Source organism: Cololabis saira, chromosome 4, assembly GCF_033807715.1.
Source record: "Cololabis saira isolate AMF1-May2022 chromosome 4, fColSai1.1, whole genome shotgun sequence".
NCBI classification, from domain to species: Eukaryota; Metazoa; Chordata; class Actinopteri; order Beloniformes; family Belonidae; genus Cololabis; species Cololabis saira.
In genome coordinates, this window is record NC_084590.1 from 30,414,553 (window position 1) to 30,440,033 (window position 25,481).

The 25,481-nt window shown below is 44.4% G+C and overlaps 1 protein-coding gene across 2 annotated transcripts in view; it reads right to left on the reverse strand.

The window, feature by feature from the left end:
* Positions 1–4,820: 4,820 nt before the first annotated feature.
* Positions 4,821–25,481, reverse strand: part of npas1 (neuronal PAS domain protein 1) — a 48,668-nt gene continuing 28,007 nt past the window's right edge. Inside the window, exons 4-12 of one of the 2 annotated variants that reach the window (XM_061719385.1) lie at positions 24,690–24,757; positions 23,032–23,121; positions 12,031–12,205; positions 11,791–11,906; positions 10,431–10,627; positions 10,102–10,208; positions 9,702–9,849; positions 8,324–8,436; positions 4,821–8,228 (exon numbers count right to left, since the gene is read on the reverse strand). In XM_061719385.1, coding sequence (XP_061575369.1) covers positions 7,132–8,228; positions 8,324–8,436; positions 9,702–9,849; positions 10,102–10,208; positions 10,431–10,627; positions 11,791–11,906; positions 12,031–12,205; positions 23,032–23,121; positions 24,690–24,757 — 2,111 coding nt within the window. In that variant the 3' untranslated portion in view covers positions 4,821–7,131. Of the gene's footprint in view, positions 8,229–8,323; positions 8,437–9,701; positions 9,850–10,101; positions 10,209–10,430; positions 10,628–11,784; positions 11,907–12,030; positions 12,206–23,031; positions 23,122–24,689; positions 24,758–25,481 lie in introns of both variants that reach the window. The other variant, XM_061719384.1, reaches the window with a different exon arrangement.

Genomic DNA, 25,481 nt, shown 5'->3' on the forward strand with positions numbered 1-25,481 from the left:
TGGTGGAAAAGGCCTGGTGAAAAATTTGATATTTAATGGCTCAACAGCGCCCCCTAGAATACTTTGTGCCTCAAGCCCCACAATATGGTTTGACGTACATGCACGAAAATTGGTACACACCTGTATCATGTCGCAACATAAAGTCTCTACGCGCCATGGCCGAAACCGAACAGGAAGTCGGCCATTTTTAATTAATCATGTCATTTTGGCGCAATTTATGCCATTTCTTCGGCCGTTAATGCGGCCCGAACTGTAACGTGCACCCAGGTGTGTTATACATCAAAATGTGCGTTTAAATTACTCGATCCTGCGACGATGGGCATTACTTTTCTCAGTCAAAAGGGTTACTGTGGCGACGCTAGATGCCAAAAAGTGTGCCCCCCCTTCATCTGATTGGTCCATATTTGATAGTTCCTACTTTCTGCCATAACTTTTGAATGGTTTGACATAAAGACTCGTGGGTGGTGTCATCGGACTCGGTTTTGAGTCCTTGACCTTTATTGGTGATAATTGCTGCTTGCAGCTTTAATTTATTTTATGTTGCAGTGAAGTTTTCATCCATCTGAAAAATATTTGCATTTGCTTACTTTGAACATGAGGGGGATATTCCATTTATCAGACGGAAATGACCAAACACTTGGGAGGCCTTTATATATGAATATTTCTGATTAATCTTGCACGATTCATCGCATTTAAAAGCACATTGTTGAAGAATACTGTCATTATACTGGTCTTAAAGCTTTAGTTGCTAATCAGCTTCATGTCCAAATGTGCTCCATCTTCAAGTGGGTTATGTGGGTATTTGAGTACAGAGCAGGGTTGGGATTGAAATGAGGAAATGACATGGGCCCCATATGGTTTCAAAGCAATGGGCCCCAAATGGGACTCCTATGGGGCAAATATATGGGGCTTATAAGGGATAAAGATGGTTTATATGGGAATGTGTAAAAAAAGGGAGAAATATGGGGGTCTCATGTAGTTGGGTTACCAATTGGACCCCAGCTTAAACCAGGTAGAAGATCCCACTGAGAGTCATTAAGGGCAAAAACAGGCAGGACCCCATGGACGTGCAGACAAACCCAGTTGGGCCCTATATCAGGAATCCAGCTTTAAACCGATATGAGGCCCTTTTATGAATGCTGGATGGTTAATCACCTGCAACTTGGATTTAAAGTCAGATTTCCACATCACAAATATATTATGGGGGTCATTAAAAAAAGCCCAGATGGGAGGGAAATCGGCATAATTGATACTAATCACTGTGTGCGGACCCCCATATAGTTGATTTGTGAGGTTTTCCAGCATGTTGTAAACTCTGACCAATCAGTGGTTGTAAATGTCTGTATAGGAGTCAGTGGAGGGCAGGGATGGGTGGAGAAGATGGTGAGGAAGCATTTGTAAGAAGCTGCAACTCGGATTGTGTAGCAGGGACACAAGGGGCCACAAGAAGAGGGAACATTGGCAAGAACTCTCTTTTTTCTTTGACGTTTCCAGCATGCGATAAGGTCTGGTGAGAACAATCGAGTCACCACTTGTAGTATGTTGTAAAATTAATGTAAGATGAATGTAAATGCTTGGTTTTTCATAAGGCCTTTTAAGTGGCGGTTAAGCTTGATAAAATATCGTGTTGAGTGTGACCTCCCGTCACGGATCAGTCGTGTCTGACAGGGACTTCTACCGTCCAGCGAGTACTATGGACAGAACAATGATCAAGCAACGCCGAGAACCTGTGCTCAGCTTTAAAAATTAAGATTTTAATTTAAAATGTATGAAGAACGTGTTTTTTCAATCCTTTGTTTTAGACCAGTCCAGCTTTGGTGGAGCTGGGATCCATCTAAAACATGCAGTACATGAGGAGAGTACTTGAAGACAGTACCTGAGGACAACGACTGAAAAACACTGAACTAAACGACAAAGAAAGGTAGAGCTGACAAACCAAAGAATTGTTTTCTTAAGGCTTTTTTTCCCACTTAACATTTAATTAAATGAGAAAATCAGATTACTTTATTATCCAAATAATCAATTTTTAATATGATGTGTAACAGGAAGTGATGCTTGACACAAGGTAGCAGTAAAGTTGAAAAAAGTGAAAACACTTCACAGTGTACATGTATTTATTCAGTTAACGTTTTTCTTTTATCGCCAAAAAAGGTATTAAATCTCTTTCTAACAGCTAGTACTAATGTTAAGGTAATAAAACTTCATATTTTCTTTTTATACCTCTTCTTTGCCCACTTTATAGTCCACAGTCTAAATGAGTGCCATTAGCTTCTAAAACGGTGTCCACGTCCACATTCTGACATGAGAATTAGCAGCTTCCTGAAATGTTATCAAAGAGAAAACAGAGTGGATATAAGCGAGACACAGGGGTGTTAAAGAAAACAACAGCCACGACTGAGTACCTAAAACATTATTGTGTAAAATAGAGCAGAAACAAAATGAAATGTTGAATTGCAGAATACGATCTGCACATAAAAGGCCTCCGACTAAATTTATGCTTCATAAGAGGTTGTCACATTTTTCTGGATTATGCAAAAAAGGGCAAAAATATGAAGTGTGTGTTCTGTCGGAGTCGGTAGTACTCTGCTGTGGGAGTCAAAAGATGTACAAACTGCACTCTCTGTAAATGCATAATTTTTCTAATGAGCTGCTCATCTGCACGCATGTACGTGAGCAGAGCTGAGCAGCGTGTGGTCGTGTGTGTGTGTGTGTGTGTGTGTGTGTGGGAGTCTCCAGACTTGGGGGGCCTTTGTCTCTGATAACTATCAGTGACTGGGTTAGGGCTAAGGTCTGCCGTATCTCACAGCCATCGACATGCGGCGTTGCTGTTGAGACTCACCTCATACTCACCCTCTCTTCCTCTCCTCTCCATCTCCTTCGCTTCCTCCCACCTCTCCTTCACTGATTCCCTCGGCGTTCTGGTGCAGCTGTGCTTCACATGCAGAGTGCGACTGGACGGCTGCTGCAGTGTGTGACCGGCACCCCCACCTCCTTCCCCCCTGCCTCCAGCCCATTTCGGCTCCCTCTCTCCCTCAGATCCTCTTCTACCCTTTCACCCCGGAGTCCTCTCTTTCTGGACTCCTCCTCACGTTCGCCTGCCCCCCCTCCCCCTCCTTCTCCTCCTCCTCCTTTCCCTCCTTCTCTTCTCTCCTCAGCGGCTGCATCTGACTACACAGGTCTGTTTGGCATGCAGGAGGCTCCTGAGGCCTGGCGCGTCTAAAGGGCAGGGTGCCCAGAGGCAGGAGACGCGCCCTCACTGACAAACACCATCTACCCCAGACCCTGAGCAGCTATAGAAACCACAACAGCAGCACATCCCCGCCCCGGCCCAGCCCGGCCCGAGTCTGGCCTCATGCATCTCCAGACCTCAATTTCACATGCTCATTCTCAGCCCTGAAAGTTGGAGTCGTAACCTCTGCTCACTTCGAGCACGGGGCTCTCTCATCTGCTCTCAGGTGTTAAATGCCATACGTACGGATGAAAGGGTCTGCCTCGAGAACGGCATTAAGTATGGATTGGCCTTCTCCTGGCTGAGGGGAGAAGGAACATTGTTGGGAAACAATGACAAAGATGAAAACAGTTGACGAGGAAAAGGGAGGAGGAAAGGAAGAGAAAGCAGCCAGCCAGAGGTGGAAACTGTCTGAATGTGTCCTTCCATCCCTCACTGCGTTGTTCCCTCGTATATATTTTTTACTCTTTCAGGTGCATTTACATGTGCGAAAGGTATTTCCCCCGGGAGCACGACTCTAATTCAGGGGGTAAGATAAGCCATCAAAGTTAGTGACAGAGAGGGCGTACGGGTGACTCAATGACAGGCTGAGTGGAAAACAGTCAGGAAGACTGTCATGACTTATGCTCATGCACACAAATAGTGCAGAATGATTTCAACTGCACAAGCCACACCTTTACTTCACTGTATAAAGACATTATGAGGTAAAGAGGAAAGGTTGTCTCGCAGCCGTGCTCGCAGCACATTGCGCCGCGCACGAGCACATCCTCTTATACAATACATATGGTTTTGCACGTACAATAGCATTTTCTCCCCAACAACTGCTCTTGTTTAGTATGCGCTTCCTTTGGTCTTGAGGAGGAATGATCCTCACTCTAATGAACTAGGGCCTGCCACTTGAATGTAAAACAGGATTTAACCCGTCTTCAATGTCAGAGCCCCTCCCTGGGGCTGCTTCAGACAACACACACAAATCCACCGCGATGCACGCATACACACACACACCCTCGGACACACCGAGAAACCACCTCACACACACACCACACACGCACACACACACACACACACACACACACACACACACACACACGCGCATGTTGCGGCGCGTGCCCGCGATTATAGTCCTCATAAGCAAGACGCTCTCCACGCGTGCTCGGTGCTTTTGTGCTCAGTTCAGACCAGTTTATCGCCAAGCCTTTTCTGAAGCCATAACACTCCAGTCATGTCCTGCCAGGGCCGCTCTCAGACACTCCTCACGTTGCTTTTTTTTATTAAGGATTAATATTGCTTTTGTCCACTTCAAGGACATGCAAGACTGCCCACTTACTCTGCTGATGATAAGATATAGAAGAGGACAAGTTTTGGCAATAACGCACACTTATTCTGCTACTGATTTATCTCACATTTGTCTGCGTGAGGATGAATGTGTGTTATTCATGCACAGTAAAATAAAGGTTAATAACTAATACTGAGGCTAAAAAAAGAAATCCTTGAAAAGTCTGCTAAATGATAAAGATGTAAAACCTAAAGCAGACAGACTTCGGGCAAGAAAAGAGACGACAAAAGCTTGAGTTGTGCTCCTCTACTGGAATATTTTATTATCATCATTTGTTTCACCGTTTGTTTTTTTTTTTGTTTTTTGTTTTTAAACTTTTACATTTGTTCATTTTATTTGATGGATGGGCGGAGTATTCACAAAGATGGGAGGATAATGTTAGATTCACAGTGATGAGCGAGGGGTTAGCAGTTTAATTCGACGACGACAACGACAACGAAAACCGAAGCAAAAGACACCCACACACAAGCAGACGCACGGTCGGGCATTCACACTGCATTTTATACCGGTAAACATCCGAGGAAAGCGTGTGCTCGCACGCACACACACACAGTGTTTTTCGCATGAGACGGTTACAGTTTGGGTGCGTTTCACACACCAGATCTGAACTTTTTTTCTTTTTTATTATTATTTTTTTCCACCCTCTCTATTTTTTTCTCCCCCCCTCCCCCTGTCAGACATCAGAACATGAACATCAGGTTTCCACATAAACCAACCCTCAGATCACAGTGTTAAGTACAATCTGAATTTAGAAGACAAAAATAACAAAACAAAAACAGAAAAAAGGAAGAAAAAAAAAAGGTGCCAAAAACATCAACAGATTACACAAGTTTACGCTTATTTGATAGATCAGTTTAAAAGACTTTGTTCCAAAGTGCTAGAAAAACGCTTACACATCCTTTAATATTTTTTTTTCTTTGTTAAAATCGACCTAGTTCTTAATAGTGTGCCTGTTTGTGTTTTATTGAAAAGGGTCACACGCTCAGATTTTAATTGCTATGTTTTGGGATGAATATTCTCTGTTTTTTTTTTTTTTTTTGAGGACCCCATTTAAGACCTTTGCTAATTTCAAAGTAGAAAATATTCAGTAGGAAAGAGAGATTTAAAGTGTTTTATGCTTCCACTATTTAGGGTTTTATTTTCAGTTGACAGAACTGAACTGAAACTGGTACCGGAGTACTTGTGTTGTTTTATTGACCTCTAGTGGTCATATTTTAGTGACAGAACGTGGTCTGTTTATTGACCTGTCTTAACCAATGAGCCTTTTTTTTCTTCTTCTCCTTTTTTTCCCCTCCACACCCTCCTCCGCTGCTCCATGGTCAGGCTATAATATCAGCCGCCGCCGCTGCACCGCTCTCTGTTTTAACAGGATCAAACATCCACCAAGTGCTTCGAGTCCACGCCGGAACAAATTTCAGTAAGTGCTCATAAAAACACAAAGAGGTCCAGGTGACAAAAACACATCCGTCCAGCACCGTTTCCCTCCCCACTCTTAAAATATTCTCAGAAATATCTTCTTTGTTTTTTTTCTCTTTTTTTTTTTAGAAAATTAAAAAAAGTAATTGGATGATGTTGTGCATCCAATAAAACTATGTTATTTCGTCCGTTCGGACACAATCCAACCCCTTCATCTATGTTTGAGGTTATTCCAAAAAATCAATAATACCCTTAAAATTATAATATGGCTTTCATACACAAACACAACTGCAGCATCATAAAGAATATACTATAATTAACACTTATTTAAACAAATTTCCTTTCCATAATCAAACAACAGAAATAACATCCTGTCTGCATTGCATTTTCTTCCCTTATATATACTGGAATGTCTGGGACTCTTTCACTCATACTTTTGTCCCAACAGTGTGCTTTAAGTATGGCTGACGGATGGATACTTCAATTTGATCTATTCTTATTTTTTTTAAGTCTTAATATAAAATAGCAAAAGGCTGTCTCCTTCTATTTTAATAAACCTATAATCAAATTCTCACCTGGAGCTCAGTGTTGGAGATTTGTGTAATACTGCAACGATAAAATGTTTTTTACTCCACAGTCACTTTCATACCTTCAAACAAGTGTCCATCTCTCTTTTTTTTTTTTTTTTTACTTTTTTTTTTGCCTTTTTTACCGGCTTTAAGGGTTAATTGGGTTAATTGGAGTGACGGTAATGTGGATGTGAGCTGAGGGTTTTCATGGTTCTGTCTCTATATACAATATGGCTTCTCTGAGTGGAAGAGACACGTAAATCAACACAGTCATCTAGAGAAAGACACACAGTAGAGTTCATTATTGTTGTGGAGACGAAGCGTCTTGAGGGACAGTCAGTCAAAAGTTATTATGTCCCGTTTTCGCTGGGAGTCGCTGTCACTTGTCCACAGTAAATTCGCATGACAGCAACTTGTCATAGACTTTAGATTGCAGTTATTCAGCTCATTGTCCAATTAGTAACGTCCTCAGAGGCTTAATGTCCTGCCATTTTTGTCCTTTTTGCCCTTTTCAGTGTCTCTCTGTCTGCACACACTTCTTCATTTCTATTCTCCCCTTTCACCTCCTCCCCCTGTGAGACTCAGTCCTCCTCCGTGCCTGCAGCCCCCCTCAGTCCATTCATACAGAAAGGCAGGCCGGAGGAGAAGGGGCTGTCAGATGGGGAGAAACCACTGAAGGGTGGCAGGCTGGCCAGCCGCTGTAGGTGCGGAAAAAAGGCCGGTGGGGGTCCCTTGTGGTGGTCCGAGCGTAGCTGGAGGCCATCGCCGTGTCCCGCGCCGTGGTGGTGGGAGGGCGGCAGCTCAGGCGGAGCGTAGCGGATAGTGCTCGGGGCGTACAGGCTCTGAGGGCCCTGCGGGCCGAGGGCGAGGGGGTGGAAGAGGACCCTCCCCGCTGCGCCGCCTGCAGCCAGTCTCTGGAGAAGCTCGAAGTCGGGGCCGTTACCCATGCCGCCGCCGCCGCTGCGGCTGACCACCCCCGACACGGCCCGCTCCTCTCGGGGCAGCGGGGAGGACACCGACAAGGCCGGGGACAGAGCGGGGGAGGGAGGGGTGAACAAGCCTTTGGGTGGGGCCTCGCTGCTGGAAGAGGAGTCGGGGACGGGGGTGGTGGGGCTGTCGCCGTTCAGGCTGCTGGAAGGTGTGTGTGTGTGCGACGGCGGGGGCTGAGAGGTGTGTGTGTGGGAGGTGGAGGTTTGCGTGTGGGATCCCCAGTGCCCTGCAGCGCTCAGGGCCTCGTGTTCAGTCTTGATGCTGGAGTTGCCGGGCAAGGGGGACGGGGCCACCACGCTCTTCAGCTGCTGGATCACCGCCCGGCCGTTGTGCACCTTCCCCACCCTCTGCCCTCCGGCCGGGGCGTCTCCTCTGCTCTGAGCGCTTCCTCCTCCTCCTCCTCCGCTGTCTTCCTGTTTCAGTCTGTCGCTGTCTCCCCCCTCGTCCCACTCGGCCTCCTCCTCCTCCCCTTCGCTCTCCGTCCCCAGGTCCGAGGAGGCCGACACGGCCTCCTCCGTCTGCCGGAGCTCCTCCAGTCGGCGGCGGCTCTCGGGAGGCGCCCCCTCGGGCTCGGACCTCAGCAGGCGTTTCCTCCTGTCCTCCGACTGGCCGGTGGTGGTGCTGAATTTCTCCCTGCCTTTGGCGTCAGAGTCGCTCTTTCCCACCGAGCTCTTGGCTGGTTTGGAGCCTGAGGAGGAAAGATGTTTTAATGAAAAGAGCAGCTACAAGCAGGTGTTTGTGCTTGTCAGCAGACATCACAGGATGATGTTTATAGTGCAGTACCTCGAGCCTGTGGGGAGCTGTCAGTCGGGGATGGGCTCACTCGAAGTCGCTCCGCTCTTATGCTTTCGGGCAGCTGCAGCAGATCCAGGGGAGTGTCGGGCAGCTCAGTTCGACTGGGTGGATTGATGTGAAAATGGGACAGGTAAAAAATATAGGAAGAAAAAACAGAAAAAAAGTGCACAGATGCTCATCAACCACTTAAAAGGCACTTACATATAAAAACAGAAGTGCTGCTCTGATTTGAGTGAATACTTAGAGATGGAAACAACATGTAATCAGCCTGGTTAACTGAACTAGCTCACAGCCTTCTAACCTCCACGGAAATGTGCACACAGCCTCGCAAAAAGCCCTCCACAAAGAAAAACACAAGCTTTTTCACATATACACAGACATCTGAGCAAACCCCACCCTGTAAGACACACACACACACACACACACACACACACACACACACACACACACACACACACACACACACACACACACACACACACACACACACACACACACACACACACACACACACACACACTCAGCAGCCCACCTATACACAGTTAAGCTCAGACAAGGAGGAGGCTGTTGGAGAAGTTAATGAGCTCTTGTAATTGCAGCACTAATTAACTAAAACACCATTCAGACCTAAAATTCTTACATCCATTTGTACTAATTATATAGCTTCAGTCTAATTAGCATTGAAATTCAGCCTACTCCTTTTGTTTTTGTCAGACTGCTTTAGTTTTGAGTATTTTCGGTATATTCTCAGTTAGTTTGTGTGTGTTATGCACACAATGTGTGCATGTATGAGCAGATTTTATAATAAATATATTAAAACATAACGATGAATAATACCGCATTTAAAGGGCCATTTATATTCATAGTAATGTCAAAAGTTTTAAAGTTTCGACGCCTTTCTATTCAAAGATAATGTTTGCTAACTGAGCGTAACAAGGCTGAGTAAAAATGTTTTACTTGCGGTCACTGAGAGGTCACTGGAATATTTGACAAAGATAGACAAATTACTTTACACCCCCCCTAAATGAATCAAATCGATACCTTCATAGATACACAGAGAAATCTTGTAAAAATCGACTCGCTGATAGTTTGGAGTCATTTTAAAATTTCATCGTACATTTCTTTTTTTTTTCCCTTCACTTTCAGAATGAACGGGCGAAGGTAATGGGCTCTGCTTTGATGTCAACCATCCTCAACCGTTTTCTCACATGTCAGAAGCAGGGGAAACTCTCCACCAATAATCCCAAAACATTTCATCATCTCAAAGGCTTTCTGTACACAGAAAATATGGCGTCTGCATTTATAAACTGGGATCAGAGCGGCGCTCCTGGAGAACAGACTGCAGCTGCGCTGCGGCCGCTCTCACCTCAGGACATAGTTGACCCAGATGACGTTGCGCTCGTGTGGGGCTTTGTGGTTGATGGAGACGGTGGCGGTGGACTGGATCCACAGGTAGCCTCCTCTCCTCTGCAGCCAGCGGTAGTAATTCGTCACCACCTGGCCTTTCCTCAGTACTAACAGAGACGGTGGGGGGAAGGAGGGAATAAAAGGACGTATGACAGAAGATGAAGGACAGGAGGGAAAAAAATAAAGTATGTTATTGGTTTGACAGTGTGGGATATTGACAGCAGAGGGCGCCTGTCACAAAAGGACAATGAGAGACTTCAACAAGCCCTCTGAAACCCCCGAAGTTCAGACACGGCGAGGAATAAAGGGGGGTTGGGGATAAATGTGATTTACTACAGATGAATATGGATGTAACTCACAATCCTCATGGCTCTGCCGGAAGGTTTCCAGGTCTTCTACGTAGATGAAATGGTAACAGGTATGTCCCACTACCTCTGCTGGGGTCAGATCCATGTACTCCGAGATCCTGTGAACCAGTGCAGGAAAAACAGAAAGCCCATTTGTCAAATAAACACAAGCAGATGTGTCTTTTCTGAAAGTGCCAACTGGCTGGGTGCTCTGCCAGCCGCTCATGAAAAAACATGAAGGTGGGAGCACACCAAAAAGCTCAAAAACAAGACTTCACACGTTAAAAAACAAAAAGAAAAACACGGAGACACTAATCCTCCACACGAAAAAAAGCCTCTACCTGTTCTCGCAGTATGTGACCTGCAGGTCCATGTTCACTCGGAAGACGAACATGTGGCTCTCCATGCGGACTTCGTTGAGCGTGGAGGGCGGGAGCGTGTGGGCCAGCGCCACCAGACCCATCGGCCGACGGACCGAGTGCGCGGAGCCCGGGACGAGCGCCGGGCGGCAGCGGATTCGCCCCGTCACGTGGATCACCTACAAAAAGAAGCAGAGAGGGTTCCTCAAACGCCAGCCGAGCGTGCGGGAGAATGGGGAGATGCTTCATCTAGGGGGGGAATCGGAACTGATTAATGCGCCGGGACACAGTAAAGAACAGATGAAGGAAATGACAAGAATCTTTCATTCATCTATAAACATTAAACACGATCATGAATGCTTAAAAACAGCAATGCAGCGGCTCTGACATTACAGCAGGGAAGGCAGTAAAGTGTGTTATGAGAGGCGGTTCAGTGTGAAATAAGGTCACAGCCGTAAAACACACAGACAACGACCAACGTGACAGCGGCGTGAAGCGGAGGCAGCACAAAACAAAAACCACTGCTGCTTCTGCTTCTTACTTTCTTTTCATCCCAAATACTAGCAGGTAGGGATGGGCGGTATGGACTAAAAAATGTATCACGATAATTTCTGGCATTTATCCCGATAACGATAAAAATGACGATAAAAAAATACCAATTCAACTCCACCTTTGTAACTATAAATCTATCTCGCTCTCAGATCCGCCATGTTTGTTACACAAAAACGTATCAACGGGAATTTATCCCTTTTTCTTTCTTTCTTTCTTTCTTTCTTTCTTTCTTTCTTTCTTTCTTTCTTTCTTTCTTTCTTTCTTTCTTTCTTTCTTTCTTTCTTTCTTTCTTTCTTTCTTTCTTTCAGGCTCATTTCTTTCTTTCTTTCTTTCTTTCTTTCTTTCAGGCTCATTTCTTTCTTTCTTTCTTTCTTTCTTTCTTTCTTTCTTTTTTTCTTTCTTTCTTTCTTTCTTTCAGGCTCATTTCTTTCTTTCTTTCTTTCTTTCTTTCTTTCTTTCTTTCAGGCTCATTTCTTTCTTTCTTTCTTTCTTTCTTTCTTTCTTTCTTTCTTTCTTTCTTTCTTTCTTTCTTTCTTTCTTTCTTTCTTTCTTCCTTCCTTCCTTCCTTCCTTCCTTCCTTCCTTCCTTCCTTCCTTCCTTCCTTCCTTCCTTCACGTACGTAACGCAGAACCATAAATTCGACTTTACACAAAAACGTCATCGTTTTTACCACGAGTTGACAAATTCTTACCGTGGGGAATTTCTTTGACGGTTTATCGTGAACGGTAAAATATCGCCCATTCCTAGTAGCAGGTGAATTCAAGTATACTGACAATATCCTTACCCTTACCTTGTATCCAGAAGACTTGACGTGCAGGCCTCTCTTGGTGAGCGTGGACTTCATGCGGATGAAGAAGCCACGATCCGTGGGATCATCGGCGGAGGAATGAGGACTAGATGGAGCGGCTGTCGGAGGAAAGAAACATCCATTCAGAGACCAGATGATTTTCACTTTGCTTTGATGTTAAGCCGGACTGCGTCGGCTGAATTAATGAAGTTGATAACTGCTTATATTAGAGGAAGAGAGTACCAGGTTCAGGGGTACCGGCGAGGGAGGAGGCGGACGCGGAGCTGGAGGCGCTCTCGGGGGCCGTGTGGCAGCCGGCCTCGGCCCGCAGGTGCGGCCGGATTCCCAGCCGCTCCGCCATCTCCACGTGATCCGCCGGGTGGATGTAGTCAAACACGCTGCTGCCGGTCAGCTCCACCTGAAGGAGAGGTGCATACGCTGATCAAAACCAGACGCTCGCAGCACAAATAACTAGACGTGAGCAAGTACAGTACACACGGGGAAAAAAAAAAAAGAAAAAAATCAATATATGTTATGACGGGAAAATGAAAGCACTGCTCCAGGTTACAACTCAACAAGGAATGTGGAGGTGTAAATACTTCCCCCACCCCAATCTAATACACATATACACACACACAGTCCAGTCTCAGAGGGCCATGTCACTACAGAAGTACACAAATAAAACCTGGGGAGATCAAAATCAATTGTATTTGCTGATTAAAAACAGGTGAACTCCAACTATCTCTAAAGGTCACATTACTATTCTTCTTATTCTCCACATCCCTCCTGCTCCTTCATTCAGTTACTGTCTTTCCCAGCAGACATAAAGAGCGGTGCAACAGCTCTATATGATCCTATCATCATAATGCATCATAGTCGCATCTCTAATCATTTAAAAGTAATAATGGCACTGCTCTTGCGTGGCATCCATTAAAGCAGCACAATCTCGAAAGGTGTGATTCCATTTGAAGTTGCATAAATGTGTGTGTGCGTGCGCGCACATGTGCGAAAGAAAGACGCAGAGAGAGAGCGAGAGAGAGAGGAAGAGGAGGGGGGGGGGGCACGCGTGCTTACACACATCTATGCAGCTTCTATTACATCTGTGAATGTTGGCGAGTTTCCTCGTATGTGTGTATGTGTGGCAATACCATTTCATCTGATAAAAACCATGGCTCCGGGAGCCTCACACCCTTGTCTGTAGGACACAGCCATTTATTACCGGATTAGAGCCATTTACTGCAGGCTTTATGGGAGCTTCAGCAGGCCCTCAAGGACATCACAGCCAGGGAGAGGTAGCAGAGGAACAGGGGGAAGGCAGAGCAGAGGAAGGAGAGCGAGTGATGGTGGGAAGAAAAAAGCAACATGAAGGAAACCCCTCTGAGTGAGGTGTGTGTGTGAGGGGGGGGTGCTCTTAATTTCTTGGGAGATTCCTGGCTTTTCAGGTTGATGCCGCTTGTCCAGAAATCAAGTCAAGGATGTCCTGACACTGAGTTTTGTTCTTGAACAAAACTTTGTCTTTTATCTTGTACATATTAACAAAAAAGCAGACAGAAAGGTGACAAAGTCCAGTTTGGAGGCTGATGGGGTTGTTGGTCCATTAAGTACTAATTTCCATAGTTTCCACGTCCACAAGTCTGGTAGACGCTCTTCTGACTCTTGTGAGCAACTGTGTTCGCAGCACATGAGTCAGAAAAAGTTCCTGGAAATAACTTCAAATGTTTCACTTATCATTAAAATAGTCTGCAAGGACACAAATGTTAGTTTTCTTTTTTTTTTATGCCATTTTTCTAATTCCAAAAGTGGCGTGAACTTGAACCAACAGAGACTCGGACCTGCAGTAAGACTGGATTAGGGATGGGCGGTATGGACTAAAAAATGTATCAAGATCATTTCTGGCATTTATCCCGATAACGATAAAAATGACGATAAAATAAATACCAATTCAACTCCACCTTTGTAACTATAAATCTATCTCGCTCTCAGATCCGCCATGTTTGTTACACAAAAACGCCATCTTCCTTCCTTCCTTCCTTCCTTCCTTCCTTCCTTCCTTCCTTCCTTCCTTCCTTCCTTCCTTCCTTCCTTCCTTCCTTCCTTCCTTCCTTCCTTCCTTCCTTCCTTCCTTCCGCTCTCTCTTTCCTCCCGCTCTCTCCTTCCTTCTTCCCTTCCTCTTTTCTCCCTTCCTTCCTCCTTTCCTTGTTTTCTCCCTTCCTTCCTTCCCCTTTCCTTCCTTCCTTTCCTTCCTTCCTTCCTTCCTTCCTTCCTTCCTTCCTTCCTTTTTTCCCCTTCCTTCCTTCCTTCTTTCCTCCTGCTCCTCCTTCCTTCCTTCCTTCCTTCCTTCCTTCCTTCCTTCCTTCCTTCCTTCCTTCCTTCCTTCCTTCCTTCCTTCCTTCCCCTTTCCTTCCTTCCTTCCTTCCTTCCTTCCTTCCTTCCTTTCCCTTTTCTTCTTTCCTTCCTTCCTTTCCCTTTTCTTCTTTCCTTCCTTCCTTCCTTCCTTCCTTCCTTCCTTCCTTCCTTCCTTCCTTCCTTCCTTCCTTCCTTCCTTCCTTCCTTCCTTCCTTCCTTCCTTTTTTCCCCTTCCTTCCTTCCTTCTTTCCTCCTTCCTTCCTTCCTTCCTTCCTTCCTTCCTTCCTTCCTTCCTTCCTTCCTTCCTTCCTTCCTTCCTTCCTTCCTTCCTTCCTTCCTTCCTTCCTTCCTTCCTTCCTTCCTTCCTTCCTTCCCGTACGTTGTGTGTGGATTTAACGCAGAACCATAAATCAGCTTTACACAAAAACATCATCAACGGGAATTTATCATTTTTACCGCGATATGACAAATTCTTATTGTGGGGAATTTTTTTGACGGTTTATCGTGAACGGTAAAATATCGCCCATTCCTAGACTGGATCCATGCACATTTCCTCAAAGTACCACTCAGTTTTCTCTCAAACTTGAAACCTTGGTTGTGTTGTTGAGTTCAGTTGTCGATCACCACCTGTGCAGAATAAGGTCTCCGGAATAAAAGAAAGCGAGCCCGTCCTCTCTGCTCCGACACTCCCAGGACGTGTCTGAGGACCCCGACTGGCAGATCTCAGACCAGCTCAAATGAACCGCACTAATGGACCAAAATAAGCTGAGTCATTTTAATCGTGCTAAACTGATTAAATGTGAAATCACACATATTAAACATTTTGTTCACCTTTTGGCCGGGGACTAAGTTAATAACGTCGCTGTGTGCGTCCTGCTGATTAAATGTGGGCGTCAGTCGGGGAGGGAGAGAGTCAACCCGACTATGATTAACTGTCAAAGCAGTGCATTTGTTAATCCTGGCTGTCGACAGGAAATGTTTGGAAAACTATCAGGTGAAAAATGGGGTGCGTGCTGGTGTGATCTTCAACTCTCTGTCATCGTGGCACTGAACAAAATCAATCAATCAACTGCACCGTCCCTGACTGTAGCACTGGTTGTCAGAGCAGGTGCGCAGCCCTCTAACCTCCGAGGTGTGTCGTTGGCTCTTCACAAACCTAACCCATGGTGTAGAAGTCCAGTAAGAAAGAAAGCCCACAGTGCAGCGGCCCTACAGCCACCGTGTGGGATCATTTACTCAACCCACTGCATCTCTGAGCTCGTGTCTAGTCCCTCCAACACCTGCAGCGCCGCCTTTCAACTTTGCTTTTGACAAAATGAATCCATTTATCCTTCATATCAATATTCCTTGCCCTACAAATAGACTAACCAAATTCTGCAACGCTGTTTTTCTCAGACATTTACATCTTTGCATGTAAATCTCTGAACCTGCTTCACAGAGACTCTGAATAAAACGCACACATTTCCAGTTTCCAGCATTAAATCAACCTGAAAATCCAGGTATTTGTCAGAATGGAGTATGTTTTGTTTCTAAATTCTTTTCATCATTCCACTTGTTGTCTACTTTAAAACTAGACAGTAGAAAATACCCAGTTAAGCTTCAGAAAACATCCCAATCACACAATATCTCCTACATATTTTGAACCCCCCCTCCTTTTTTTTTAATTAAGTGAAGCGATAAGACTCATGTTGGGCGCCTCAAAGAAGCCCATTTCAGGCGATTTTCGTTTAGTGCCCAAGTCTAAAAGATGTTTTGTCTGTATTTAATGCGAAGATACAGACAATATACAAACTGAAGAGAGGGTTTAGGGGAAAACTTTTAAAATTACGTGTATCAAAGAGAAAGAAAAAAAAAGCTCATAAATGAAAGAAGGAATTAGATTTTTATATCAAATCATTTTCTCTCCCCATGCTGAAAACCATTTTTGATAACGCGCTATCATCTTTGGGGTATTAATGCATCAAGTCGAGTGATGTCTGGAGTGACTAGAGCTCACCCCACCCATCACATAAGAGCGCATTTGATCTTTTTAGCTGCAGTGCTAAAAGTGAGTCTTAGGAGGCACTGAGGTGTGTATTTGGATCTCAACTGGCAAAAATCTTATTTCATACATATTTTCAGCTTTCAAAGATTGCAGTTGAGGCCTAATTTATTTATTTATTTCTCCCTTTAAGTCCCCTTTCTGTTGTTGTTATTGTGGGAACCCTGACTTCTCCTAACAATGAGAGATTGTGATAAATGCGGGGGCTGGATTTCTTCTACCTTTCAAGTAAATCATCGAATTATTTCTAATTTAATAGAATTCAGCGAAAACGAATACGACAGTAAAAATAATGATTAACGCGGTTACGTGGGAAGCTTTACAACACCCTGAATCCCTAAAAAAAAAAAACTTTTCTGATCTCTCATCTCTCTAAGCAGATGTAACATCATCGGTGTAATTACTTCTCTGCTGCATTCCTTTTGATTCCAACATCAAAATGGATTCATTCATTTTTTCTTCAAATTAGCATTAAGAGACTGACATTTTGTCAAATAAAATAATGATGTTTGGTCTCTTAAACTTTTGGATTAATCTTGCTCGGAGGTTTACATATACATATATATGTAATATATATGTAATATATATGTATATATTTATTTATTTATATTGAATTACTGATAGTGTTGCAATTTGTCCATCTCCGTGGGGCCGGTGCCAGTGTAATCCGTGAATAGCAATCCTTCTCTAACATGAAATGTCATCTTCAAACAAGCCCTAAATTTACCTCTGCTCAGAACACCGGACCAGCCACCTGAAAGAGACACAAGCCTCTGGCTCTCAGATATTGGAAAACAAGGTAGCGAGACAAACAGGTCCTGATGGGCTTTCCGGGGCTTAAGCCCTATCCGAATAATATCACTCCATCGCGGGCAGGAGAGAGGGATTGAAAAAAGATCAGACAGAAATGAGAAGATGAGAAAAAGACGGAGCCATTGAGAGGATGAGTCAGGCTCAGACATAAAAACAGGTATGGAGTGTGGCACGATGGGAGACGTGAGGAGACCGAGATCATTCAAATTTTTTGCGTGCGAGCGGGCGCGGGAGTGTGTGCGGGAGTGCCTATGCAAGCACACGGCGCGCCTCTGTTTCTCTGCGTATGTGACTAGACTGTCTGTTTTTATGTCCCCGCGTGTCATTGTGTGTCATTGTTTGTGTGAGTAGTTGTCTGTCAGTGCTTCTGTGTGTGTGTCCGTGCGGGGATGCACGTGCATGTATGTATGTGGTGGTATGGCGGGGATGAGGGGCAGCGAGCAGGGGAAGGAGAGACATGATATAAATAATAGCAAGGGGCTTTAATATGTATGAGGCATCCGGGCAGTGGTCCACAACATACTCTCAGCCCTCACTGACTGATGGGAGAGGAGAGAAGGAGGGAGGAGGGGGAGGTGGTGGGGGGCTGGTTGGGGGAGGGGGGGAGCGGGGGCTGCATACTAACCATTCGCAGATCAATTCTCTCCTCCCTCGATCTCCCGTCCTACCTCCCTTCTCTTTACCCTATTTATCCTTTTTTTTCCTCCTCCTGGCCACTACTCTTACTTCTCCATCTTTCTTATGTCTCCTCCCTCCGTTTCCTCCCTATTCTTTGTCTCTCCATCCATCCCTTCCTTGCTTTTTTCCCATTCCCTCTACCAACCCGCCCCCAACCATTCACATTGTGACTGGTTCCCGTGTCCAAGGAAGAGGAAAAAGAGAGGGAGAGAGAGAGAGGGGGCAAAAACAGATACCTGTAGACGCCAGGGGAGTGGGCGGAGGGCTGTGCCCTTGGTCAAGGTGCCTGACCTGGGCTAAGCCGGCTAAGCGACACCGCTGTCAGGGGAGCGGCCCAGGGTGTAAGCCGGGGCAGAGGGGTCAGACAGCAGGGGACAGGAGACGCGGGGCAGGGGCGGTCCACAGGGGCAACATGCCCTCTAAAACAAACCACCAGTTATACTTTTTCACTCAGAGCATCATTTGTTTGTCTGTCCTTCCCCTCTCCCCTGTGGCCGCCTCCACTCGCCAAACAAAGCACACCGAGGTGTTTTTCTTTTTTTTTTTTTGTCCTCCCCCTTCCCACCTTTTCCTTTCTCTCTTTTTGAATGTTTTTCTTTCTCGTCATTTGTGTCCATAAACACGCTGTATCCCTCCTCTCATATATCCCCAAACTCATTCTATCCACCCTTTCTGGCTGCCGCTTTTCTGATCATAAACTTCCCCTGTACCCGCCTGCTCCCATCTTTTCAGGAAAGTAAACATAGTGTTGTGTGTTCAAGGTTTTGAATGTAATCTTCGATCATAAATAATTTCATTAGAATGCTGATGGCTTAGCCCCTGTTTGAGTAGATGTGATGGGTTAGGCCATCTGCTCAGCTGATAAGAACAGCTCTGTTTTATTAGCATCTCCACCAAAGCCTCGGCTGTCTTGTTTACCAAGGCAATCCCAAGGCGAATTTCATTCCTACTGCGCATTTAAGCTCTATTTACACATTCACTGTCTCACACTGTCTTTTTCTCTCCCCAATTCCCCCCCTTTATTTTCTTTCTTTCTTTTAATTGTCTGCCTCGTTTTCTGCTTTTACTCTCTGCAGCTCGCTTTCTTGTTCCAGTCTTGAAGCTGCCACCGCTCTTACTGTTGGCTTGTTAACTTTTTGCCCTGAGATGTTAAATTTGTAAAAGTGAGAGTGCAGATGTGCATTTTTAATGTGTTTTTTTGCAAGGGGGGAAACTCAAAAAGCTCCATGGCGAGTTCAAAGAACTCTTGCTCTTGTCTTACAAGTTAACACTTATTGATAGTGCCAGCTTAAAGAAGTGATATTATACAATGAACATTAAAAGAGTTATTGGCCATAGTTGTTCGTCCTTTCCCATATTCTTGCCTACAGGAGTTCCCGGCTGCTTATCCATGCATCTGCTGAGGACTAAACTGTGGCTGAAATGCTACTTCTCAAGGTTATAATGGATTAAGCAGATACCACATGGAGACTGCAAAAACCATAAGGAACTTACTTAAAAAGTGTCCAATTCAACATTCTTCATTTTGATGATCCCCATCAGTCTAAGTCCTCACCCTGTTGCAGTTACATCACTGTTTGGCTCAGCTGCCGGCGCAGAAAGTAGATGCTGCAACAAGGATTTAAGACGATGTACAGGTGTACAAAGTCTGTTGAACACAGCAACCTGTGTTTTTCTTTCTCTTGGCTCTTCAAATTAAGGCTAAAATAAAAGGTATACCGTATTTTCTGTGTATATAAGCCGCATCCGCTCTATTTAAAAAAAAAAAAAGATATTTAGCCGCAGATATTTATGTTGTTAGATTAGATATTTACTACATGTACAGAAGGATTTTGAACTGTAAATGATGTACATGTTTGTACCTAAATAGATCCTTTCCTAACAGTGTCTTTTAACACGGCAGCAACTTTGCTGATTAAAACGGGACAGAACCAAGAGAAAATAACCGGTATTTATTTATCTATTTATCTGTTTGAAATCTGCTTCTACTTCTATCTGCTAAAGAAGAAGTAGCGTATTCTTCTTTGCATTTATTTTGTCTTAGTTCTGATTCTAATTCCGGTTAGAGCGCCCCGAGCGGTGGAAGAAAAATCCACAGAATAGCCGGACCTTTGTATAAGCCGCACAGTTGAAAACCTATGAAAAAACTAGCGGCTTATAGTCCAGAAAATACGGTAGTTTTAAGATTTCAGTGAAGCATGTAGGATATTTGATATGATAAGCCCCTTTTACATTGCTGGATACCCGGCATTCATCGTGCGGATCTACGCCGGTTCATGGCGTCCGAGGCTCCGAGGCCGAGTAGCTCGCAGATCTCGTCGTCTCCCCAGTTACTCATCTTGCAAATATAGATCCTACCTGTGACCTCCTGCTGTTACTCTCATCAGCTGCTTCCTTATTTTAAATTAAATTCCCTGGTGGGTTGTTCTCAGGTTACGTGATCATCAAATCCCTCCCACGACCCGCCACCCCGCGGGTGGTTCTGTTTACATTACACCTGACCCGCTGTTAAGATTACCCTCGGAGGAGAGTTATTCGTGGGGAAGCTCAACACGCCACCCCAAGTCGGTCAATGTAAAAGGGGCACGTGACATGCTACATCCACACGTTAAGCGCGGTGGTATTCGCCCGTGTAAAAGGGGCTTTTGATTGACATGCAGTGGACGTGTTCCCGTCAGCCTCGGGTGACATGGCAGCGATCTGTACAAAGAAAAATGGGCTTCAAAGCTTCCGTTTACAAACCAACGGGTGAAGTGACCTCTGTCCATTGTCCTTTACAGTCTATGGTTTCCCTTCTTTATGTTATTTAATCTTCTTCAAAAAGCCAGAAGTAGCACTTTACCCACCGTTACATTGACAACCACCAGTTGTGGGACAGTCCAGCGCTTCAATTCACGGTAAAAACAAAGTAAAAAGCTGCATGTACTTATGACAAAATTATTGTATGATGGTGTCTTTTTAGACGTAACTTTCTTGGATAAAGAGACTGTTGTGTTGGGAAGGAACCAAAGATAAATAAATTCAAGCAGGGGCATGGCAGCACATGTGTCCGAATGGACTCTCAGCAGTGTGACCAGCACTTATCGATGCTGGACCCTCCTATGTGATTTCTTGCTTGTGTTGCTCTCTCAGATATAAGTCGCTTTAGATAAAAGCGTCTGCTAAACAACAGTAGTAGTAGTAGCAGTAGAAAAAAATGGATTTAATGAACATACTTGTTATTTTATTACACATTAGCGGGGTATTTATTGTGAGCAACTTATTGCACATTGTTGTGAGCTGGATTAATATTGAGATAACATATCAGCAAATTAGCTCAATTATGGATCTGAACATGATCTCTGGTAATGAGATGAGGGGCAATGGGGGAACGCCACCGTTGATAACCAATAAAGCTCTTTGCAGCATTTCATTAGTTTGAACAGTGTTGGGCGTGTGCCGGATGTCCTGGACCAGCCATCACATCCAGCATTCAAGAAATTAACAGTTTATTGCCACATACAGTTTATTTATTTATTCATTTATAATTCACGAAAAGGCTGAATGTTTTAAATGCATTTTTCAACCAAATGTTACCATCTGCACAGCATTATGCATTATATGGTTGCATCCCTGCCCAACACGCATCGGTCCGTGCATCGGCTCGTGCATCAGCATGGCAGAAAACCTACAGTCAAGATTGAGGTGTGATATGCATATGTATGCGTATATATATGTATATATATTAAATATAGTAATAATGCACATATATATACTTTTGGTTTCTACCATCATGGTATCAATCATTAATATGTGTGCAGACAAGGGAAAAAAAAAAAACAAAAAAAAAAAAAGATTGAGGTGTGATAACACAAATGCACTAAGTAAATCTTCAGATAATATAGATTATTTACTATATTTTTTATTTTGTTGACAACCTAAAGATAATGAAAAAAAGTAACCAATTGACTTAAGATATAGGGTGACTATAACCGCGTGGAAAGTAGACTGTTTGTTTCGTTCCCCATCATAAGATTATTCAAAACACACAACTGAAATTTTTTAAGTCATTGTTGAATCAATCCTTAAAGGGTCGGCTGTTTGAATTTTCTCAATCACTTATTGATTACCGATTTTTGAATTTGCAGGGTATGACCTTTCCTCCTCAAAACTTTTTCAGAGTTGTTTATAATGAATGCAAAAATAAATATCATTATGAAGATTTTCACCTTTACCAGTCTGGGCATCAGCAGGATTGCAGTGCTTGAGACAGGAGGATGAGCCAATGGGACTTGAGTAATGGGGGTAGAAAAATGTCGTAACTTTAAAACCAAGTAATCTGTGCAAAATATGGTCTGAAATTCAGCTAAAACTAATGAAAGTTACACAGTGAAAATCCAGATAAGTTCCGTGCTGGGACCTGAAAAGACACCATGATTATACAACGGAAAAATATCCCTCAACAATAGTATTCAGTTATAGCCTTATGACAGCGGCCGTCCAAGACACACATTTGCTTTGTCTGCTCTATTTAACAAAGCTTATTTATGCACAGAGTGGATTTTTCTATATATTTTTACTTAGTGTCTTATGTTTACTTCAGACCGGTTAACGCATAAGAGCGTTAAGTGACCAATAGCTTTTAATTTGACTTTGGGCCAACAATAGTTTTCAATCCCATCATATTTTCACATAAAAGCACACTGAATTACTTCTGTAATTGTTCCACTAATTATTTTTCTACCCCCTTCTCTCTTCCTTCTTGCTTTGAAACATCTCCCTCTCCTCCTTTTCTTCCTCTCTCTTTCTCTTACTGGCTGTCTCTATCTGTCTTACCATCCCCCTTGGTGTTTTTCCCCCTCCCTACAATCAATGTGGCTTTTAAGATGCCTATCGATTTGTTCCCCTAGACAGGCCCAGCGCGCTGGGGCGACACTTTGATTGCTGGGCCAGTAATTACTGTTATTATTTATGCATCTGGGCAAAATGGCAGGACTTAACATTCACAGTACAAGAGGCCAGAGGCAATCAACAGAGGTGAGCACCTGGAGCAGCGGGGTGGGGGGAAGGTGGGGGGGAGGTAGATAGAGGTAGAGGAGGGGAGTAGCATTGCCCCTGCGAGAGTTGCACTCCAGAGATGAGCGGAGAGGAGTGCAGTCAAAGATATTCACACTCACACACACAAACACAAACACTCCTGGGAGAGGATATGAAAAGCGTGAGCAGAAGACAGGCACATGTGTGCAAATGCACTTGTATACAAAGGATTACTGTAGTGCACGTGTGTGTGTTTGTGTGTGTGTGAGAAGGAGAGAGAGAGAGAGAGAGAGAGAGAGAGAGAGAGAGAGAGAGAGAGAGAGAGAGAGAGAGAGACGAGGTCATCTTACCTGTGAGAGCCCCAGGTAGATTGAAACTGTCTCTGAGATGTAGAGGAACCGTCCCTCCTGACTGACCACAAACACAAAGCCATCTAGGGACTGTGCACACAAAGACACACACCACAAGAGCCGATACACACACACACACACACACACACACACACACACACACACACACACACACGTAAAGGTAAACAGAAACAAGACAGACAAATTAGAGCAATTAGCGTGTATCGAACAAATTACAATGAGCTAGAGAACAAACAACACGTCAACCTTCGGCCTCTTCTCTCAATTCACAAGTGCACTCACACACACACACACACACACACACACACACACACACACACACACACACACACACACACACACACACACACACACACACACACACACACACACACACACACACACACACACACACACACAACTCCCATGGATGCAAGAAGCAGCTTTACACAACAGCTGTGAGCAGGACCTGCATTACCAAACACAGAAGGAGCAAAACACAGACAGATATACCGCATGTGCACAAACACAGACAAGCACTCATAAACAAATTGAGCAAAGAAATACCGAGCTTATAGACCAGGCCTGTTTCAATCAACTGTAATGAAGTCAAAGCTTTGTCCCCGGATCTCCAGCCACACACACGTAAACACACACCGGTGGAGACGCAGATAAAACCGGAGTCGTCACAGGCTGCTGTGATTCTAATGAGAAGTGAAAGGTATACAGCCAGCCCATTAGAGGGGACTGCTTCAGAGAACAATATTAATCGTCATAACAGGAATCCAGGAGTCTGCCGGCGCAGCCTCACACACACATCTGCACAGACCAGGGGCCACTTTGCTCTAGAAAAATGATTGCTATTTTGGCGGCCCAGTGCTTAAAGTGGCAGCTGTAATTTATGCAACTGACACATCCAGTATGCAAATGAATGACCGGGGTGTGGAGCGTCATGTGTCGTGGCGAGGAGAAACCAGCCGCCTGAATGTCGGAGAACTAAAGTGCAATTATCAGGCTATTACGGCGGGAGGATGGCTGTGAGGGAAGATTCATACAGTTTTTCTGGAGCGTTAATTTGATTTCTATCAGCACCATTCCCAAAGCTTTCCTTCCTCTTTAAAATGCCAGAGGAGATCGGAGACGTGTGTGACGTTCCTTTGTTTCAGGCTCCCACCTCTACATTCTCAACCTGTTTCTTCTGCTCGTGCACACATCTAGCCTCCCAAAACTCTTCCCCAGTCTAAAGTGCGATCTGCAGCGCTGCCGTCTTTGAGCTTCTTCTGATTGTACACAGTCGCTGCTCCTGCAGATCCCCTGCCCCAGAATACCCCTCAGGCACCATTCATCTGCCAGCGCCGAAGGAAGGCTTTCTACGACAGCCGGCAAACGCATCCGAGCATCACACGGGCATTTGTGTTCATGTGAACGGGAAATGCACCTGGAAATATGTGTCTGTGAGACTGAGAACGACGGCGAAGCACCGCAGCCCAAATAAACCGCATGTGCAGGACTTTAAGAAAACGTGTTGATTTTTGTTTTTTTAATGGGTTGTGGGGAAAAAAATTAAGGTAGTTAAAAGCTCATTACTGAACCTGACAAAAATATACATCATAATCATTGCAGAAGAAGTGGAGGAGCGTGGGCGGTGCGGTTGTTACCTGCAGGAGGTGAGCCCCAAGGTGCTGCTCAAACATGTCAGTGGCCAGAGAATGAGATGATCGTCTGACTGCGGAGGAAAAGAAGATAAAACATGCGTCACACACTGACCGGCATCAGAAACAGATGCTTTGGTCTCTCGTCTCGTCCTTCTCCCTCTCACACGTTCGGACTCGCCATCGCGGGGAAGGGACGCAGGTTTTTGCTAATAACAAACAACAATGGCTGGAGTGTCCCAACGGGCCGCGACAGTGAGAGAGCGGGACACTTCAGCGGCTAAATGGAATTCAGCCATTATCAATTAATTACACACACCTGTTTTCCCTGTTGTGGCATGTCAACATGTCTGCTGAGGATACAAGTCAATAACGGGGACAAACTTCCATGTTCAGGATTTGACATCAACGATTAGCTTCTGTCATTACAGAAGGAAAGGTGAGTTTATTCGAAAAATACATTTCACGCACACAGGCAATTCAATGAGCTTTACAAACAGCATCAAATTCTTATAAAGAAGAAAAAACTAAACTACAGAAAGGAAAAACATTTTAAAGAGACGAAGATAAAACAAACAAATCAAATGAATAGGAAAAGGAATTTGCATTTAAATGAGAATAATAGTGGAAAAAGTTATGAATTGTTGTGTGGATACTTCATTAGTATTCACCTCAGTACAAACCCTCCTAATTTAAAGGAAAGTCGCAATAAAAAGTGATGTTATAAGCTGTGATTGAAAGGAGTTGACAGCTGTAGCAGCCCGCGGGTCCTCTGGTTGCTCATTCCACAGGTTAGCA